The sequence below is a fragment of the Muntiacus reevesi genome, chromosome 2 (genome assembly GCF_963930625.1).
Source record: "Muntiacus reevesi chromosome 2, mMunRee1.1, whole genome shotgun sequence".
In the NCBI taxonomy this organism is placed as follows: Eukaryota; Metazoa; Chordata; class Mammalia; order Artiodactyla; family Cervidae; genus Muntiacus; species Muntiacus reevesi.
Window position 1 is genome coordinate 146,485,097 of NC_089250.1, and position 19,400 is coordinate 146,504,496.

Consider the following 19,400-nt stretch of genomic DNA (forward strand, 5'->3'; position numbering starts at 1 on the left):
GTCTCTATTCCAGTTTTGTCAATGCCTGTGATCATGGATCGTGTGTTGTTTTTCTTTTTAGCGGCTAAGTCCCTCATCCTGCTGATGCTGTCACGGAACTTGTGTTTTAGTAAATTCATAGGTTAGAATTGGCAATACCCTTAACAGTCATTCTGATTCTCCCCTTTCATTTCACAGATGTGGAAACTTACCTCAGAGAAGTGAAGCAGCTTTTTTATGTCCCTTAAATTTTTAGGTAACTCTGACACTTTAGTTATAAAGAAAAAGCCAAATGATAGTGAAGGGAAAGATACACACGGATGTAGATAGTGAAGGGAAAGATACTTCCAGCCTGCAGAAGTATTTTGTTCCTCCTGTGTGCTACTTAAAAAAAAGTTGGTGCCAACATTAGAAAACTTAAAAATTTTACATTAAGAATGTGATTTCTGACTTCTTTAGGAACTTGAAAGTGCTGATAATACAAGTATGCACTCCCTCATATTTGTAGCCACACATTGCTGAATAGTGTTTGTGCCCTTTAGACCTGGCACACACATGCCTGACTTCCATAGTCTCCCCTGACCTGTGTTCTGCCTTGTGTTGCCTCCCAGGCATTTGAGCTTAGGTTGCTTGGAATAAAGGAAAAGGTGAGTGTGCCCTCCAACACCCTCATGCTGTAAACACAGTGGTATCATTTCAAACTTTGATGGTGCTCAGTCAGAAATATGATGGGTGTATGATATATACACGTATATCTTTCTTGTAGCTTTTTTATGTCAGAATTAGGACTAGAAGCTAGATTCCCCCACCTCCCCACCTCCCTACCTCCCTATTCATTGTTCTCTTCTCTGTTGTACATAATTCACTCTTTCTATTCTAGTCCCTGTGTGAGGGGATGCGGATTTTGGGTTGCGTGAAAGAGGTAAATGAACTAGAACTGGTGATTAGTCTCCCCAACGGCCTCCAAGGGTGTGTGCAAGTGACTGAAATCTGTGATGCTTACACTGAAAAGCTGAATGAGCAGGTGGCGCAAGAAGAACCCCTGCAGGTAAGGGAAACCTGGATGAAATCTGTAACTGGAGTAAGATATAAGATGACAGCTTTGCTAAGTGCTAAGAAAGAAAGGTACAAGATACCAAGAGAGTTTACCTAAAGAATTTATTTTTAGGTTTTTAAAATTTTTTTAATAAGGCGACTTTCACTTAGGCCGGGGAACCTAGAAGACTTGCCCAAGGAAGGGATACCTGAGCTGAATGTGAAGGATGAGGGTAGGCTGGAGAAGGAAGGAAGGGAGTTCAGGCAGAAGGAGCCTGATATGTAGCAGAAGACGGCCGGTGTGACTAGAACAGAGAGCAGGGAGAGTGGTGTGAGATGGGGCTAGAGGGCTGGGTGGAGACTAGACCTTGTTAAGGATTGGTTTTTCTGGAATCAATTGGAAGCCCTTGAAATGCTCTCGTTGAGGTGGGTGATATATAGACAGAAGACAGAATGAATCAAAGCAGCATGAGTAGTTGCTTAGCAACTAGTTCAGAGGCTATTGTTATAGTCCAGGCTCTGAGATTGATGGATTTACTGAGGGCTGAGGAGGTAAAGTCAGTGCCTAGTGATGGATTCCATATGGGTGGCAAGGCCAAGAGACATGTCAGAAATGAGTCCTAGGTTTCTGTTGAGCATGGTTAACAGTTGGCCAGGTCATCTTGAGATAAGAAACCCTGAAAGGGTACCAGGATTGGGAAAGATGATCATGATTTGATTTTTGGTTATGTTGAGTTTGAGGTACAATTGAGACGACCAGTAAATAGGTGATTCTAGAGCCCAGTGAGATTGCTTTGTGTAAGTAGGTGGTGGTTGAAGCTGTGGAGGAGGAAGAAATTGCTTATAGGGGGCACACAAAGGGAGAAGAGACTGAAAGACTGAACCAGGAGTAAACAGTGTATGTTAGTTGCTGAATAAAAGGAGAGTTGCAGTCAGAAGAAGGTGGGGCCAGTGAGGTAGAGGAAAAATCCGATGAAGAAAAGGTCGGAAGCCGTGAGGAAATGTTTCAGGAAGGAAGCAGCACCAGAGTAAAATGCCTCGTTAAGGTCGTGTGAGAGAAGTACTGCAAAGTGGGCTGTTGCATCTAGCCACGTGGAGGTCATTGGAGATTTTGTTGGGAGATCAAGTATGGAGTGAGGGGGTAGAATGCAGATTGCAGAAAACTGAGAAGTAAGTGGAAGATGAGGAAGTAAATGAGGAAGTACAGTAATTGTAGAAGATTGTTTTGACAAATCATTTTATATCTGCCTGTTGTGTGGAGATGTTTGGAGACCTTACCTGTAATCCAAGACTGTGACATGGCCACAAACCAATGCCTTTGTTGGGGAGGCAGTTACTCTCTTCAACTGCCTTTTGGGCTCTGGGAATCTAAGGATGAGAAACTACTGAATCAGGGTCGGGCAGTGAATTCTCAGTTTAGGGGAAAGGTATGTATCAGATTTTTCTCACTTGTATTATGCAGGACCTGGTTGGCTTGCCTGAGCTCTTCTCACCTGGAATGCTGGTGAGATGTGTGGTGAGCAGTCTGGATACCACAAAGGGGGGCAAAAAGAATGTCATCCTATCACTGAACCCCAAAAATGTCAACAAAGTGCTGAGTGCTGAGACCCTGAAACCTGGCATGGTACGTATCTGGGGCGAGGGAGGAGGAGCAGGCAACATGCCTTCTCCGTGTCCTGCCTTCTTGGGGTGTCTAGACTACCCTTCACTTTGAGCTTAACTGTTACACATGGGGGTGTGTCTTTTCCTGGGGGAAGATCTCCAAGGTGCTTTGGGTACTTAATGGAAGTTGAAGACTTGAACCTAATCACGTCATTCTGGATGGGAGAAAGGGAAAGCAAGCCCCACATTTGCTGGTAGGGGAAAAAAAGATGCCTCCAAGGCATCTTAGCAAGTGTGAGAAAGTAAGTTCTTGAAGTACCTTCTTTGCTGAGACTTCTTCACAGATGAAGTCCTTTTCAAAAGCCACTGAAATTTGTGGGGAAAGCTTGGGGGCTGCTGTCAGAGCAAGAGACAGGGTAGACAGAGCAGTTAGTCTGTCAGCCGTATTAATGGATACTCCACTGCTGAATCTCCCAAGTCCAGGGGTGGTTCAGGAGATGTGAGTCCCTGCTCAGCACCTCCAAGTTGAGTAGGTGTAAAACACACTTATGTAAACTGTACTCACTTAAGAGGAAGGAGATCAATGTGATCTTGAGACATTTGGTTAGAAGCAGTGAAGTTTGGGCCAAGCCCTGAACGTTGAGTAGAATGGGGAACACACCACACGTAAGTTGTTGGAAATTGACAAGTACTGAGAGGTGGCTGTTTGACAGTTGCTGTTTTAGACACTTTCTCTGAAGACATTTTCATAGCTACCTTGTGAGGCCAATAGGTATCACTCTTGTACATTTGAGAAAATAGACTGAAAAAGGTTTACCTGACTTAAGTGGCCAAAGGCCAAGTAGGTAGTGATTATTAGAGCCAGATTTGAATGCTACAGTGCTTCCAGTGAAATGTAAAGGAGGTTGGCAAGATTTTTTGGTGAAGTGAGGGGAGTGTTGGAGGTGCTTAGAAAAGACATGATGACAGCCAGAAGGGTGGCTCTGGATTCTCAGTTGTCTTGGCACTGGGGGTGCCAGCACTGCACCCCTTTCATGCATATGACATGAAAGACTTGCCTATCTTTTGAAAATCCTCTGGAAAGAGAACCCTGTTTGTCATTCCATTAGTCAGCTCCTCACTGTCTGGAAACCATAAGATCTTCAAACCCCAGGAGAGTTAAAGTTGATTGATGTGTTTCCCTCTTCTATCCTTTAGTGAGATTGAGGTTGTTTTCCTTTTCTTAAAAAAATTTCTTTCAGTATAGTTGTTGTATAGTATTATACAAGTTACAGTTGTACATTAGTGATTCGCAACTTTTGAAGGTTATATTCCATTTAGAGTTATAATCAAATATTGGCTGTATTCCCTGTGTTGTAGCAATTGAGGTTTAAATTTGAAAGTGGGAGGATGCTTGGGATTCTGGGATGATTTGTCGAGACCAGTGGTGGGGACAGTCATATTTGGCATGTTTGGTAGTGAATGTTGGTTATGTGTCCTATGACCGTAGACTTTTGAACTTTTGGGAATGTGTTCTCTTTCTCCAGCTGCTCACGGGCACTGTGTCCAGCCTGGAAGACCATGGCTACCTAGTGGACATCGGTGTTAGTGGGGCCAGAGCTTTTCTGCCACTGCAGAAAGCCCAGGAGTACATTCGGCAGAAGAACAAAGGTGAGGAGAAGGAGAAGGACAAGTGCATGGTTGTGAGGTGGTCTTTGTGGGGATTTGTTTAAATGCCACCATTTCAGTAAGGGTGGAGTGCCAGGCTCACTAAAATCTGATGATTCAGTTTCACTTTTTCCCACGTAGAAGATTCCACTGAAATTTGGACCCTCAGGGCCTCTGAACCAGCACTCTCCTGCCTTGTTGAGGTTTTTGTATTTTTTTGTGTGGTAGTTGATTCTAGATCAATTAGAGTCAGTTCACTCCCTTTTTTGTAGATGGTTTCTTGAAAATTGGGAATATGGGGAGTACTGCATGGTAACTGGACAAGTAGGCCATGGATCTTGAAGGTGTCACTTGAGCCCAAGTTAAAAGTTCTTCTCATAATAGATGTTTTTTCCTTTTGGGGGGCTGGACTTGCAGGTGCTAAATTGAAGGTGGGTCAGTACCTGAACTGCCTCATTGAAGAGGTAAAGGGCAGTGGAGGAGTGGTCACTCTGTCTATTGGTCACTCAGAAGTTTCTGCTGCCACTGCTACTGAGGAGCAGAGTTGGACCCTCAATAGTTTGCTACCAGGACTGGTGGTCAAAGCGCAGGTACAGAAGGTAAGCCATTCATTGTTACTATTATTTTCTAAAATAAAAATAATTTGTATTAAAGTAGAGTGTGCACACAGTCTAAAATTGTGCTGTCCAGTCGCGTAGCCCCTGGTCCCATATGGCCTTTAGTACTTGAAATATAGCCAGTATCACATGTTAAAATGATAATATTTTGCCTGTATTGGGTTAGATAAACTATTAAAACAAATCTCACCTCTTTCTTTGTAGTTTTTACAGTGTGACTGCTAGGAAACTGAAAATTACATATGTGACTTCAGTTACATATGTGCTGTGGACAGTGCTGACCTAAAGATTAAATGGTATTAATATTAAAAGGCTTCTGATGAAGAACTCTCACCCCATTGAACCTCCATCTTTAATTCTTTTAGCTTATCTTTTAAAGTTTACCTCTGTATTTCTAAGTAATACGCTTCTGCTAGATCTCATGGTTTAACACTTTGAGGCACTGAGTTTTAACCCTTTATCAAGGTAGATGAAATTTCAGCTCTTATTCCTCCCTTCTCCCAACTTTTGATTAAATCATTATTCAGTGTTAAGTCATTACAACCACATAAATATTGTTTACTCACTGAACTAGGTAATATAATGCATTTCTTGAACCATTTCCTCCCCCAACCCTGGAGTTGATGATCAGTTTTGTTTCTCTCATTTGCTGAATTCTCTTCCTATCATTGTTTCTTCATACATCCTGTAGTTATTTTTCCCTCATTATTTTTTATATTTTCAAACCCTTTAAAATAATCTTTGTTATTTTTCTTCCCATCTGGAGTCCTTCTACTGTCAGCTGGCTCCAGTCTGGTTGCTTTGTAAAGCTGCTGCATAGCTGATATCCAGAGGCTTCCGGTCTATCATTCTGGATCCTTCCCACTCTTCTGTATTGGATAGAACCTTCTTTGATTCCATGTACTTCTCTTTTTTGGTTTACTCACTTGTTTTAATGTGTCACATTCTCCAGAAACATCCTCAGAAAGGCACAAGCATTCATGCTAAGTTGCGTCCGACTCTTTGCAATCTCATGGACTGTAGCCCACCAGGCTCCTTTGTCCATGGAATTCTCTAGGCAAGAATACTGGAGTGGGTAGCAATTCTCTTTTCCCAGGGACTTTCCCAACCCAGAGATTGAGCCCAGGTCTCCCACATTGCAGGTGGATTCTTTACCATCTGAGCCACCAGGAAAGTCCCCTAAAAGCACATTGGAGGTTAATCTCGACTTAATGTGTCTTGAAATTCCCAAGACCGCTGCCAGGTTTGATGATTCCCCATGGAGACTCATAAGACTCACCATGTAGTGGTCCTCATAGCTGTGATCCCCTTCAGTGAAAGGAGGCAAAGCAAAATCAGCAAAGAGAAAAGGCCCATGGAGTGAAGTCTGAAAGAAACCAGGCATAAGCCTCTGAGAATCTTCTTCTAGTGGAGTCACAGGGGTGTATTTAATTCCTCTAGGAACAGGTTATGACAACACATATGAATGTTGTGAGGGCTTCTGAGGTGGTGCTAGTGGTAAAGAACCTGCCTGCCAATGCAGGAGATTTAAGAGATGTGGGTTCGATCCCTGGGTCGGGAAGATCTCTTGGAGGGGGGTGGAGACATGGCAACCCACTCCAGTATGCTTGCCTGGGAAGTCTCATGGACAGAGGAGCTTGGTGTTCTACAGTGCATGGGGCCGCAAAGAGTTGGACACGACTGAAGCGACTTAGCATGCACACATGCACGTGAGTGTTGTCTACCGGCAAAGTTCATTGAGGGTTTTTATTTTTATGACTGAATATGAAGTTCATGGACGTTCAGTTGTTTCCACTTTTGGCTCTTAGTAATGCTGCTGTGAAATTTGTGTACAGGTTTTTGTGGGGACACATGTTTTCATTTCTAGGAGTGGACTTGCTGGGTCATGTGGTAACTCTGTGTTTAACTTTTTGAGGAACAGCCAAAGTGGCTTCAATGTTCCATATCCTCACCAGCAATTTAAGGGTTCTAGTTCTTCATATTCTCATTAACACTTCTTCTTCTTTTTATTATGGCTCTCCTAGAAGGGGTGGGTGTGAAGTGGTATTGTTATTGTGATATGCATTTCTCTAATGATTAGTGATGTTGAGCATCTTTTCATGTTGCGAATTGGCCATTTATAAATTTTTTGGAGAAATATTGAATCAGAAGTCCTTTATCCATTGTTTTTTATTGTTATGGTAAAAAGAATTCTTTGTATATTCTAGATACACGCCCCTTATCAGGCATTTTAAAGTATTTAATTTTCTTTTTCTGGAACTCCTATTAGTATGATGTTGGACTTAATGGATCAGTTCTAATTTTCTTACATTTTACACTCTGTTTTGATACATGCATGCATTTGCAGCCTACCTTAGGGAGAGGCTCTCAACTTAAACCTCCCATTCTCTATTGAGTTTTTGTTTTGACTGCCATCTTATGAGAGAGGCACTAAAAAACTGCTGGGAAGTCTGTGAGCCTGGGTGGACTTGCTGTCTGGCCGACTTCCCTGTCAGGGGCAGGAGCTAGCAGATCATCTTTAAGAAACCTCGAGGTGTCACTGTTAGAAATCTTCTCTGGCATGTTCGATTTCTCTAGAAAGGATCTAAGGATATAAACCTGGCTGCCTAAGAGCTGGATGGCTGAAAGGGGCTGGATGTCTTCATTTCAATATCTGTATGATATTCAGAATTTTTCTTAATTCACATTTTCATGGTTTGTGTACTATTCCTGTGTTTTGAATCTGATACAGTTTCCAAGAGAATAAGTCTCCCACTTTCGATGGAGATGGGAGAAGGGTGAACCCTATAGGACCTGGGGATCTGACTTAGTTTCCCTACCTCAGTGCTCTCTTTTGAGGGCCTTGTCACCCTGCTTTCTTGGCTTTGAGAGCCTCTGGTGGGCGAGTTGCTCATGGTCAGTAGCTCCCTCTTGCACGCATGTGGATTTTCCCATGTTAGCCTGAGCACATCACCAAGTTAGCAACAACTTGTCCAAGTTGTCAGGCTGGCGGTTCCTCAAGGATCTTTGTGTAAAGTGCCTTCCATCCCTTTGGGAAATCCTGAGAGTGGAGAATCTTCTCATGCTGGGGGATGTAGTGGTGATGGGTGAGGTTACTGATTATAGGAAGAGCCAGTGCCAGGGGTTGTGCTGCCCCTTTAAGAAAGATGATCAGGGTTGTGGGGGGTGGGGGAGAGTTATGGTAATGTGGCCTTGAATGTTTAGTATGAACAGTCTCTCTCATTCCTGATTCTTTCAGAGAGATGTTTTTCACAATTGGTTCTGTTTATTTCTAGGTGACTCCACTTGGCCTCACGCTTAAATTCCTCTCATTCTTCAGTGGCCTGGTTGACTTTATGCACCTGGATCCTAAGAAAGCCGGAACATATTTCTCGAATCAGCAGGTAAGAAATGTTTCATTTATCTTTTCTTGATTTCACTTGTGTTGCAACCAGTGTCACAGCTGCTACTGGCAGGTCCTGGGGCTTGGCTGTATGGGTGTTAGGGGTGGTGAGGAGAATGAAAGGTGTCTTGGAAGGACCATAGGAAACGGTCAGTGATTATTTCTGGGGATTGAGATTAGAATAGGAGCCTGTGAAGAAGAAAGCACCTTGGAATTTTTGTTTCATAGACACTGATTCTTTTTCTGTCTTGGTAGTGAAACTTTTGCCTTTATAATTTAAAGAAAGTGTTAATATAGGAGAATAAAATGTATGTTTAATATATATGTTTGTCTTCAAAATATGAAAGTGCTATATGAGATGAATGTGAATGTGAAAATGCTATGGTACACCTGGCTAAAATACTGCCTGATTATGCAGTCAAGTATTAGTGGTTAAGTCTAAGTGATTTTTCTTCCCTGATCGAAATATTCAAATTTTCTACAATGATTGTGGATATTTGGGAAGAAAATTCCAATATATTCTAACTGTGAGTTAGAATATATATAGTCACAAGTGTAGAATTTAATTTTTATTAAAAATTCCAAAATAATTTATTTATTTTTTACCAGTAACTCATGCTAATGGAAGCTATAGAGACCTTGTTGGTTTTTTGTTTTTGTTGTTTTATTTTTTAAAGTAGATTTTCCCAGCACCTGGTGATAATATTATTGATTTTTTAGTGAACCTCTTTCTAGTGACTTTTTTTCTCCTTGTAGTCATACATGTGTACAGAGTTGAGACATTTTACATGCTATGACCTTGTGATCAGAGCAGCCTATTTCTGGTGTTTCAGATGAGCTTCTGGATACAGTGATGCCAGTGCATGGCTCCTGTTGCATATGCATTATTAGACTCATGGTGTTGAGGGGACCCTGATACCCATGATACCCATGTTCCTGCCCTTGCGTAAGCATTGATTCAGTCAGACGTAGTTCCTCTGGGGTGTTCTGTGTGAATTTTCCACATGCCGTTTGATTGTACAAGCTGATTTTAGTACTTCCACCTATAACTTGGCCAGCACAGGGAGAGTCTTAACCCCTGAAAGTCGGCTCAGGGTGTCTTGTCTCCAGTGTGCGTTATCCTCATTGTGTCCCTTGTCTAGGTACGGGCCTGTGTCCTCTGCGTGCATCCTCGGACCAGAGCTGTGCGGCTGAGCCTGCGCCCCGTCTTCCTGCAGCCTGGGCGCCCACTCACCCGGCTCTTGTGCCCACAGCTAGGAGCTGTGCTGGATGACGTGCCTGTCCAGGGCTTTTTTGGCAATGCCGGGGCCACCTTTAAGCTGAAGGATGGTGCTCTGGCCTATGCTCGGGTAAGGAGTCTCTTTGTTTCATCAGGTTCTCGTCACCAGAAGGACTTTGGGGACATGCGTTCTTTTTGCTTCCTTCATCCCTGAGTATTAGTTTTCTATTTTTGAATTTCCCAAACGTGGCAGACAGTTAATAAGAACTTGAACAAAATCTGTTGTATTAGAGTACCTTAAAATTGGCTTGCCTTAATTGATACCAGGTTGATGATTGGAACAGGAATGAGTTAGGATCTACACCAGGGCTTGGCGAAGTTGTTTTAAAAGGGCCAGATAGTAAATATTTTAGACTCATGTACCATATGGACTCTGTCCTAACTACTCATCTTTGTTGTAGCCTGAAAGCAACAAGGACAGTATGTGAATGAAACAGCATAGCTATGTTCCAGGCAAACTTTTACTTACAAAAATAGGCATTTCATTGTGAACCGTGATTTATTGACCCATGATCTAGACTGTTCTCTTACTTTATAGAGATTCTGTGGTAGTAAAAAACAGTTTTTTAGTTAGAGCAGTTATTTTAACATGTAATCAGAGTGCTGTTTTTATGGTAGGTGATAAATGTTCTGAGTCATTTGCACATCTGATTTAATGTCTGATTGTCTCCAATATCTTGCCTATGACTTGTCCTTATTCACTTGGTACTCTGTAGCGCAACCACCTCTCCAATTCAAAGAAAACTTTCAAACCTGAGGCCTTCAAGCCAGGCAACACTCACAAGTGTAGAATCATCGACTACAGCCAAATGGATGAACTAGCCTTGCTCTCTCTGCGGACGTAAGTCTGTCCACTCACTGTGTGGGGTATAGAGGTGTGCGTCTTTGTCTGTGGTGCACGCTCACAGCGTTTCCTGTTCTTACTTGGTAAGAGTTCTTTTCCTGCCAGTGTGATTTTGGTAGCCCTGAATTTTAGACAGCCTCTGCCCTAATGTATTTAATCTTGTATTTGCCTTTTGTTCTAGGTCTATTATTGAAGCTCAGTTCCTTTGGTATCATGATATCAAACCTGGGGCTTTGGTTAAGGTAAGACCTCAAGCATGTAATTAGACACTCTCCCACCTTCAGTCTTTAGTTCACAGGTTAACTGGCAGCTCATTAGTCCTTAGATGAACACATTTAAAGGCATGCTCCTTCCCTCTGCCTGCTAACTGGGATTTGTTTTTCTTCTCTTGGGTGACTTGAAATTAATTTCACGGTTAAGTCTTGCTAGCACCGTGCCACTACACAGAGGCAGTAGATCGTCAGTCTTGAGAATTGATGGTGTTTATTAGACCAGGTCAAAAGTTAGTTCTTTGGTAATTTAGCCACCTGGGATATTAGTAAGGAGTCAGTTCCAGTTGCCTCTCCTGTCTATAGCCACTTAACCCCAGTGGAGCAGCTCCTCTTTATACGTAGAGTTCATTCCTTAGCAGACATAGTCCTCTCCATTGGAGATGGAACTGGTAAGACAGACAGAAAGATGCTCACACAAAAAACTGTGAAAGTTCTCATAAATAAACCCTACTGCATCCAGCCCAGTGTGGGGCATGTGCTTTTCCCCTATGAAATCTGGAACAACAGGTAGTTAGCCTAGGAAGCTAAACTTTGAAAGACAGGTGTGAGATGCTTTGTTATAAGAAGTGTAGGAAAAACATTCTTGAGGCATCATGGCATCTTTTCCTTGGATTCTTAGGGCAAAGTGTTGACCATAAAGCCACACGGAATGGTGGTGAAGATGGGCAGGCAGATCAGGGGCCTGGTACCTACCATGCACCTGGCCGACATCCTTATGAAGAATCCGGAGAAGAAATACCACGTTGGGGATGAGGTCAAGTGCCGGGTGAGCCTCCCGAAGCGTTGCTGGTGGGGTTGGCCAGATAGGAAGAGAGCAGTGCTTCGCAGGTGGAGTTTCTGCCTTTTTCCACAAAGTGACCACATAATGTCTGCAGTGCTGTGCCTGGCACTGGGAAGAGAAAAATGGGTCCCTGCCTTTGATAATTGTATGGTATAATTGAGAGTTAAAATATTCATTCCTGAAGAGTGCAGGCCATGTGGCTTGATGCAGGCTGTATGCTGTGGCCATATCTCAGAACAGGGAGATGAGGGTAGGCTGGGGCAGCAAGAATCATTGAGAATCAGTGATGATCAATAACAGCTACCATGTAACATGTATTCTGTGCCAGTTGCTGAGCTCGGCACATCATAACATTTCATTTCATCCTTAAAATGGCCATAAGAAGGAAGTGCTGTTTTCCTCCTCTTAAATGAAAGGCTAGGAATGCCAAGTGTCTTGCCCAGAGTCATATGGCTAATAAATGGCAGAACCACTTTTCAAGTTGAGCTCTAGATGATAATAATGTCTTCTAGATCTCTGACAGAGGCGGGGCTTGAGCTGGAAGGGATCAGTAGGATTTGGAAGGTTTAGGAAGATCAGGGGGTGTGTCAGGTACAGAAGTAGCCCAAACAAAGCTGTCCAAACTTGAGTGTTTTACAACATAGACCTGAGAGAAATTGCACAGAGTTGTAAAGAGTACACATGATAATGCACAGTGCTTAGGGCCTGGTGTATGCACAGTCAAGTGTTAGGTTTTCCTATTTTCATGTAATTTCGTTATTGAGTCAGCAAAGATATTGGTTAGCCATTGGTACAAAATTTTACAGTAATGGGATTAGGAAGTTAAAGGAATTTCTCTGCCTTCAAGGAGATGACCTTTTGAGGAATAAGAGGTGGTTGGGTCTCTCAGTCATAGTTTATAGCTAGTACACAGCTGTATTGAGGTGGGGTGAACACACAGCAGTACTGAGGACTGAGGGGTTGAACAGATTCCGTCATTCATTCTGTTAGACAAGATGCAGCGCTCCAGGAGAGAGAGGGAGCGGAGGCCAAGTAGGAGTAACTGACACAGGCCTCCCTGGAAGTGTGATGGCATGATGAGCGTTGCTCTAGGCCCAGGGGGTCACTTACAGGAGGAGATACATTTGAAATAGAGATGAACGCTCGCTGGATTATTATCCAGCAGGAAGCAGGGAGGATATACAGTTAAGATTTTTCTCAGAGAGAGAGAGAGAGCAGGTTTTTAGGGACTGATCATGGCCCAGGTCAGGGCTTCCCAGATAGCTTGGCTGGTAAAGAATCTACCTGCAATACAGGAGACCCCGGTTCAATTCCTGAGTCAGGAAGTTCCCCTAGAGATGGGATAGGCCACCCACTCCAGTATTCTTAGGCTTCCCTGGGAGCTCAGATGGTAAAGAATAAGAATCTTCCTGCAATGCAGGAAGCCTGGGTTTGATCCTTGGGTTGAGAAGATCCCTGGAGAAGAGCATGGCAATCCATTCCTGTATTCTTGCCTGAGAATCCCCATGGATGGAGGAGCCTGGTGGGCTACAGTCCATGGGGTTGCAAAGAGTCAGACATGACTGAGCGACTAAGCACAGCACAGCACATGGCCCTCGGGCTCAGGGGGTGGCAGAGACTCCCTCTTGCAGTGGCTCCCTCAATAACGGATGACTTGGTGACAGCCAGTATCCTGTCCCTAGGTTTTGCTTTGTGACCCTAAAGCCAAGAAGCTCATGATGACCCTGAAGAATACCTTGGTTGAGTCCAAACTTCCTGCCATTACCTGCTATGATGATGCCAAGCCTGGTCTGCAGACGCACGGCTTTATCCTCCGGGTCAAGGACTACGGCTGCATCGTGAAGTTCTACAATGACGTGCAGGGACTGGTGCCCAGGCACGAGCTCAGTGCCGAGTACATCCCTGACCCAGAGAGTGTCTTTTACATGGGCCAGGTAACCCTTCCCCTGGACAGGCTCCTCTCCTCGATGACCCTGGGAACACAGATTTGAAGGAGTAGGAGGGCTGCTTTTTAAGGGATCTGGAAGAGAGCATGAGGGTAGTGGGCCTGAGCCAGCTAAGTGGAGATGGAGTGGAACAGAGAGAAACCCTCACAAGGGCTTACTGGTAAACTTAATGGACCTTAGGCCGTCAACCTGGAAGGTGTTGGTCTTCACCACAATACACCCGAGTCACTCCTATCAGCAGTTGTTCTGAGGCCACTGTCACCACAAGGGGGCACTGTCCTAAATCTAGTGAGTGTGCTGCTATCTAGGAAAAGTTTTTTAAAACTTGGGATTATACCCCAAAATTCATTCATGTCTGTTTCTCACCCAGAAGGCTGATTCATGGGGATTCTGTGTAACTCTCAGTACGCTTGTTTTCACTGCCTTCTGATCTGATCCAGAGTCTTGGGGGCTCTCCCAAGGCCTGTGCGGCACTGGTGGGGGGTACCTCTCTCCAGGGCCAAGCAGGTGTGGTTTCTCACCAGGTGGTGAAGGTTGCGGTGCTGAACTGTGAGCCGTCCAAGGAGAGGATGCTCTTGTCCTTCAGGCTGTCGAGGGATCCCAAGCAAGAGTGTGAAGGACAGAGTCAGAAGAAAAAGAAAGCCGTTAGTGCTGGGCAGGTACCTGACTTCTCCAGACAAATTATTTTAGATACAGAAGCAGAGAGCAGGGTGCCACTGACACTGGGGTCCTGGCACCCTTGGAGGGGGGAGCTCAAAGGAGCTAGTTACAATTCTGGGGCCGTGTGTCAGAGCACAGGGATGCTGTTTAGGAAAGGATAATGCTGCTGCAGCTTGGCTTGGTCTCGGCATGCTGCTGTCCTCTTCCTCTGTGGGCTCTGGGCCAGCGTGCAAGGCTGTCTTTCCCTTGGGACGGAGGGACTTGGGAGAGGAGCGACCTGAGCAGCAGATGGGTCCTGCTGTGTGTGTGATGTGTGTGCCTGCCGGGTCTTTGGGAGCATGGGGTAGGAGTGGGAGAAAGCTGCTTCTCTGATCCCGACCTCTCAGTCATCCCTGGTGCTGGAATTTGATGCCTCTGATCTCCGCCTGACCCACACAGGCTACTCTCTTCCCAAGACAAGTGCTGTATTTTTGTCTTTCTCCTCCCTGAGTAGTTGGTGGATGTGAAGGTTTTAGAGAAGACCAAAGATGGGCTGAAGGTGGCTGTCCTGCCCTACAACATCCCTGGCTTCCTCCCCACGGCTCATCTATCGGACCATGTCACCAACGGCCCACTGTTGTATCACTGGCTCCAGACAGGCGACACCCTGCACCGGGTCCTGTGTCTGAGCGCGAGTGAGGAGCGGATTGTATCCTTTACTGGGCTGTAGGGGTGACGGAAGTGGAGGTGGGGGAGCGCTGCGCCTCTGGGGAGGGGCACAGGGGACCTCCGGGTCAGGTTCTGCTCTTAGTTGGAAACTCATGGGAAAGAAGTGGGTTCTGCCTTCACAGGTACACCCATCCATTGAACCACAGCAGTGGGCAAGCCTGCACTTTGCCTCTGTTTCCCTGGTGGTAATTAGAGCAAGACGAGGTGCTGCTTGCAGATGCTAGTGGTCAGCGCAGAGTGGGAGTCCAGGGTGTTGGGGAGGGGGCCGCGTGGCATACTGGGCCCGGCGGGACACCCCCAGTGGCACACCCAGCCTTCTCAGGGCACTTAGTGCTTGTCCCCGAGTGGGAGCAGTTAGTCAGTACCTGCTGTCCTCTTTCCTTCCCTCTCCCTCTCCCCTACTGAGATACGGGTCTCAGAATATTCCTTTTGGTCTTAGTGTGGCAGCTTAGAAGGAAGACCCTGCCTTCTTTCTCACAGAATGTAAAATGAAATCTCCTCAGAATGAAGATGGACAGAGGAGGTGCAATAGGGTTGGTTGGTATAAGATGGAGGGAGGAGGGTGGTGTCATGGCTGATCCAGTTGCCAGGCCACCGGAGATGAGCCATTCCCTTCCGGTCCCTTCTGGTAATCTGGAGGTAAGTTGATAAGAAAAGGGATGAAGCAGTGATTCCCAGACTTCAGTGTGTATCAGAGTCACCTGGAGGATTTTGGTTCAACAGAGCCTGCTGTCCTCATTGCCCCCACCCCGTCTGATTCAGCCGGTCTGGGATGGTGCGTAAGGTTCCAGGCGATGCGGTGGCTGCTGGTCTGCACACTCAGAGAATCACTGTGGTAGAGAGAGTGGGGAAAGGAGACGGGAGAGGTGGACAGTGCATCTACCCTTTTTGGAACATTCCTTGATGAAGTCCACTAGCTGCTTTGCAGGAAGCCAGCCTTGGTCTCTGCAGTAGAAGGTGGCCAGAATCCCAAGAGCTTCTCAGAAATCCATCCCGGAATGCTGCTCATTGGTTTTGTGAAGAACATCAAGGACTACGGTGTGTTCGTCCAGTTCCCCTCAGGTCTTAGTGGACTGGCCCCCAAAGCTGTAAGTTCAGCTTCCTGCACAAGGGCCTTTGAGGGGAGACAACAGGATCACAGACCCGGACGGTTGGTGGGGAAGAGCAGGATACTCTATATTCTCTTGAAACACTCGCAGGGGCTTCACATAAAGGCGCTGGCTGAGGAGGAGCGGAGCTGGTATTCCATCTGCACACTCCTCTTGCCCATTGTGTATCCTGGCTCAGGGCTGTGTCCTGGAGGAAGGGGTAGCTTTTCCACTTCATGGTCTAGCATTGGGAAGGTCATTGGATGGCCAGCTTTTACAACTGGAGAGGATCCTAGAGATCCCATAGGATCACTTAGGCCTACTACATACACTGAGACCCAGAGGGCAAGGGAGTCTTATCAAAGCCCGTGTAAGATAATGGAGAACAAAGGGCGCATCGCTCATTCCTGTCATAGACAATTCATAAATCTCTCTTCCCTTCCCTCAGTGTGTTTACCTCATGTCTTACCTGGGCAGGTCTCATTTGCATCTCCTGCCAAAACAATCTTAAAGATGGGAGCAGAGGGGAGGGCCCCAGAAGCATGCATAGTGAGGGGCAGAGAGTTGCTCTGGGCCTTCTTAGCTGGGTGGCCTTAGAAGGCTGGGTTGGCAGCCAGGGGCGCCTCCTGTGTTTTTATGGAAGGGAATAGAGCTGTACTCAGAACTGGAGGTACTTTCTTGGGGTATACCTACTGCTTCACATACTTCTTTCTGGGTGTTTCAAGGGTTGTGTTCTAATAGAGGCTTCCTTTCCTTTGTTCATTTGTGCTTCTTCCCTTTAGTTCTTGAGTGACAAGTTTGTGACCTCCACAAGTGACCACTTTGTCGAGGGGCAGACGGTGGTCGCGAAAGTGACCAACGTGGACGAGGAGAAGCAGCGGATGTTGCTGTCACTGCGGCTGTCGGACTGTACCCTGGGGGACCTGGCCACAGCCAGCCTCCTCCTCCTGAGCCAGTGCCTGGAGGAGCGGCAGGGCGTCCGGAGCCTCATGAGCAACCGAGGTGGGGGCAGTAGGGCAGACAGTGAGGGCCAGGCTGGAGCATGTGGAGCCTCCATTAGGCCTCTCTGTTCCGATGAGTTGTTTGGCTCCCCCGATATTTAAAAAAACAAGGTTAAACTTTTAAAAACTGAGTAGGACCTCTGAAAAATGCACAAATCTGTTAGGTTACTGCTCAGTAAATGTTTATAAAGTGAACACCCCCATTTGACTGCCACCCAGATTCTGATAAAAGATCATCGCTGTTATCCCAGGAGTTGCTATGCTCCCTCCCAGTCCAGAATCCAGATTCCCCTGAGTTCTGTGGCCACAGGTTTGCATTTGTGTGAATCCATTCACCCCTTCACTTTCTGTTCCTTTTTTCATCACATGTGGTGAGTGATAAAATGGAACCAGGAGGACTTCGTGGGGGTTATTAGTCTGATCTTCCTAAGTGTTGAACATTGTGTAGAATTGTCGGAACCCTGATGGGATTTGGGAATAAGAAGCTTGAAAGGGTAGCTTCCAAACAGAAAGAATGAAAATTCCAAAGCCAAAACAAAGCATGTGTTCCTGACATTCATTGGCTATTTCCATGAATTGTGGCCAGGAGAGATTAGCAGGGGGCATAGGTCTCTCTGCCTGTGATGGGAGTGTTCATGGATATCAGACATTTTTACCAAGAGTGGTTTTATCTTCACAGTGTTTCCAATGCAGAGCATTGGAAATGTCCTCCATATGGCAGCATATTTCCAAAGGAAAAAGAATGGTGAGTGTTCATCTTATTAATCCCTGTTTCCTTTGGCTTTTTGTCAGACTCTGTGTTGATCCAGACTTTAGCTGAAATGACCCCTGGAATGGCCCTTGACCTCGAGGTGCAGGAGGTGTTGGAAGACGGCTCTGTGCTGTTCAGTGAGGGCCCCGTGCCCGGCCTGGTCCTGAGAGCCAGCAAGTATCATCGGGCAGGTGAGTACATCTCTCTCACCTGTCTCGGTTGGTAGGGGAACTGTTTGCCCATTGCTTCCTCTGCTGGGTACAGAATTTCCAAATATATAGGCTAGATGAGCTGATTCAGTAGAAGTTTTTGGCATGCTTATCTTGTGTAAATGCAAATGAAGACAGCAGCAATACTAAAGAAGGTTTAGGTATGAGTCCTTTTTTTGTTGTATTTGGGTGAATCTAGATTTTTATTTATCAGGTTGTATAAATTGACACACCTGAGTTATGGGAACTCAACCCCAGGCTTCCCTAACCCGTATAGACCCAGGACATAGGTCCTCTTCTGTTTTGTGCCTAAGGGCTGCAGGGCAGTTGGGGAGATGCTGTTGTCTTCCCCCCGCCCCCGCTCCAGGAGGGTGATCCCATTGTGTGTGGTTCTGCACTGCAGGGCAGGAGCTGGAACCTGGGCAGAAAAAGAAGGCTGTAATCTTAAACGTTGATATGCTGAAGTTGGAAGTACATGTTTCCCTCTGCCACGACTTGGTGAACAGAAAAGCTAAAAAGGTAAGCTTGTTGATTGTGGACTTCATTCCCATGATTTCAGAGGCACTAGCACCCCTTCAATCCCACGTGCTCTGCAGATGCTTGTAGACAGGGTAACCGTGCCCGAATTTGTTTGGGTCATTCCCAGGTGTACCTGTCGTTCTGGTGTGCTTGTTTTTTTTTTTTTTTTTGGTTTTTTGACCAAGCTGCGTGGCTTGCAGGATCTTGGCTCCCTGACCAGGAATTGAACCCAGGCCCTGGCAGTGACATCATCAGGTCACGACCATGGGACAGCCTGGGAATTGCCCTGGTGTGCTCGTTAGTAGCAGTGACTTTCGCTTTAGTTCAGGAGGATGAATCACATGGTCACCCTGATTAGGGCCAAGCTGGTGTCGTAGAGGAGAGCAGCAGGCAAGGGTGGTAACTGTAGGACTCTGACGGATTGAGGAGTCCACGCCAAGGAGTGGAGACCTCTGTCTGCTTGTTGCCACGTGAGAGCATCTGGGTTAGTGTTGCTTAGGCATTGAATTTTAAGAAAAGGCAAAATTTAATTTTTTTTTTTTTTAAATAGGTGTGGGAAATGTTAGAAACTCTTTCTTAAACATCATATGAACCAAACAGAACTACTGTGGGTCTTACTCCACGGTAGTGGAGTAGTCTGACTCCAGGCTATTCATTTGCACCCGCTCTGTCCACTTTGTGTGGGCAAATAATAGCTTCAAGAAAGCTCTCAAAATGAATGGTATTTTCTCTTCAGATGGCACATATATTTCATCATTTTCTGAAGTACTTATTAAGCTCCTCATTGCACAGGGTATGCTACCGAGGATTATATAGATGTAATCCTTAACCTCTAGTTGCTTCTAATTTTGAGACTTTGAGACACAAAGAGAAATCGCAAACAGTATTAACCCCTCACTAAGCTTTCTAACAGGGCTTCCCAGGTGGCACTAGTGGTAGAGACCCTCCCTGCCAACGCAGGAGACATAAGAGGCGCAGGTTCGATCCTTGGGTCAGGAAGATCCCCTGGAGGAGGGCACAGCAACCCTCCTCAGTATTCTTGCCTGGAGCATCCCCATGGACAGAGGAAGGAGCCTGGTG

General features: G+C 45.7%; 1 protein-coding gene across 2 annotated transcripts in view; it reads left to right on the forward strand.

Moving 5' to 3' along the window:
- PDCD11 (programmed cell death 11) overlaps nucleotides 1-19,400 on the forward strand; it is a 43,109-nt gene that overhangs the window by 3,179 nt on the left and 20,530 nt on the right. For both annotated transcript variants that reach the window (XM_065923253.1, XM_065923254.1), the window contains exons 4-19: nucleotides 860-1,027; nucleotides 2,477-2,638; nucleotides 4,143-4,266; nucleotides 4,681-4,862; nucleotides 8,156-8,263; nucleotides 9,405-9,611; nucleotides 10,258-10,382; nucleotides 10,567-10,627; nucleotides 11,277-11,423; nucleotides 13,121-13,372; nucleotides 13,909-14,043; nucleotides 14,538-14,732; nucleotides 15,670-15,840; nucleotides 16,623-16,842; nucleotides 17,634-17,783; nucleotides 18,205-18,320. In XM_065923253.1, coding sequence (XP_065779325.1) covers nucleotides 860-1,027; nucleotides 2,477-2,638; nucleotides 4,143-4,266; nucleotides 4,681-4,862; nucleotides 8,156-8,263; nucleotides 9,405-9,611; nucleotides 10,258-10,382; nucleotides 10,567-10,627; nucleotides 11,277-11,423; nucleotides 13,121-13,372; nucleotides 13,909-14,043; nucleotides 14,538-14,732; nucleotides 15,670-15,840; nucleotides 16,623-16,842; nucleotides 17,634-17,783; nucleotides 18,205-18,320 — 2,523 coding nt within the window. The remainder of the gene's footprint in view (nucleotides 1-859; nucleotides 1,028-2,476; nucleotides 2,639-4,142; nucleotides 4,267-4,680; nucleotides 4,863-8,155; nucleotides 8,264-9,404; nucleotides 9,612-10,257; nucleotides 10,383-10,566; nucleotides 10,628-11,276; nucleotides 11,424-13,120; nucleotides 13,373-13,908; nucleotides 14,044-14,537; nucleotides 14,733-15,669; nucleotides 15,841-16,622; nucleotides 16,843-17,633; nucleotides 17,784-18,204; nucleotides 18,321-19,400) is intronic.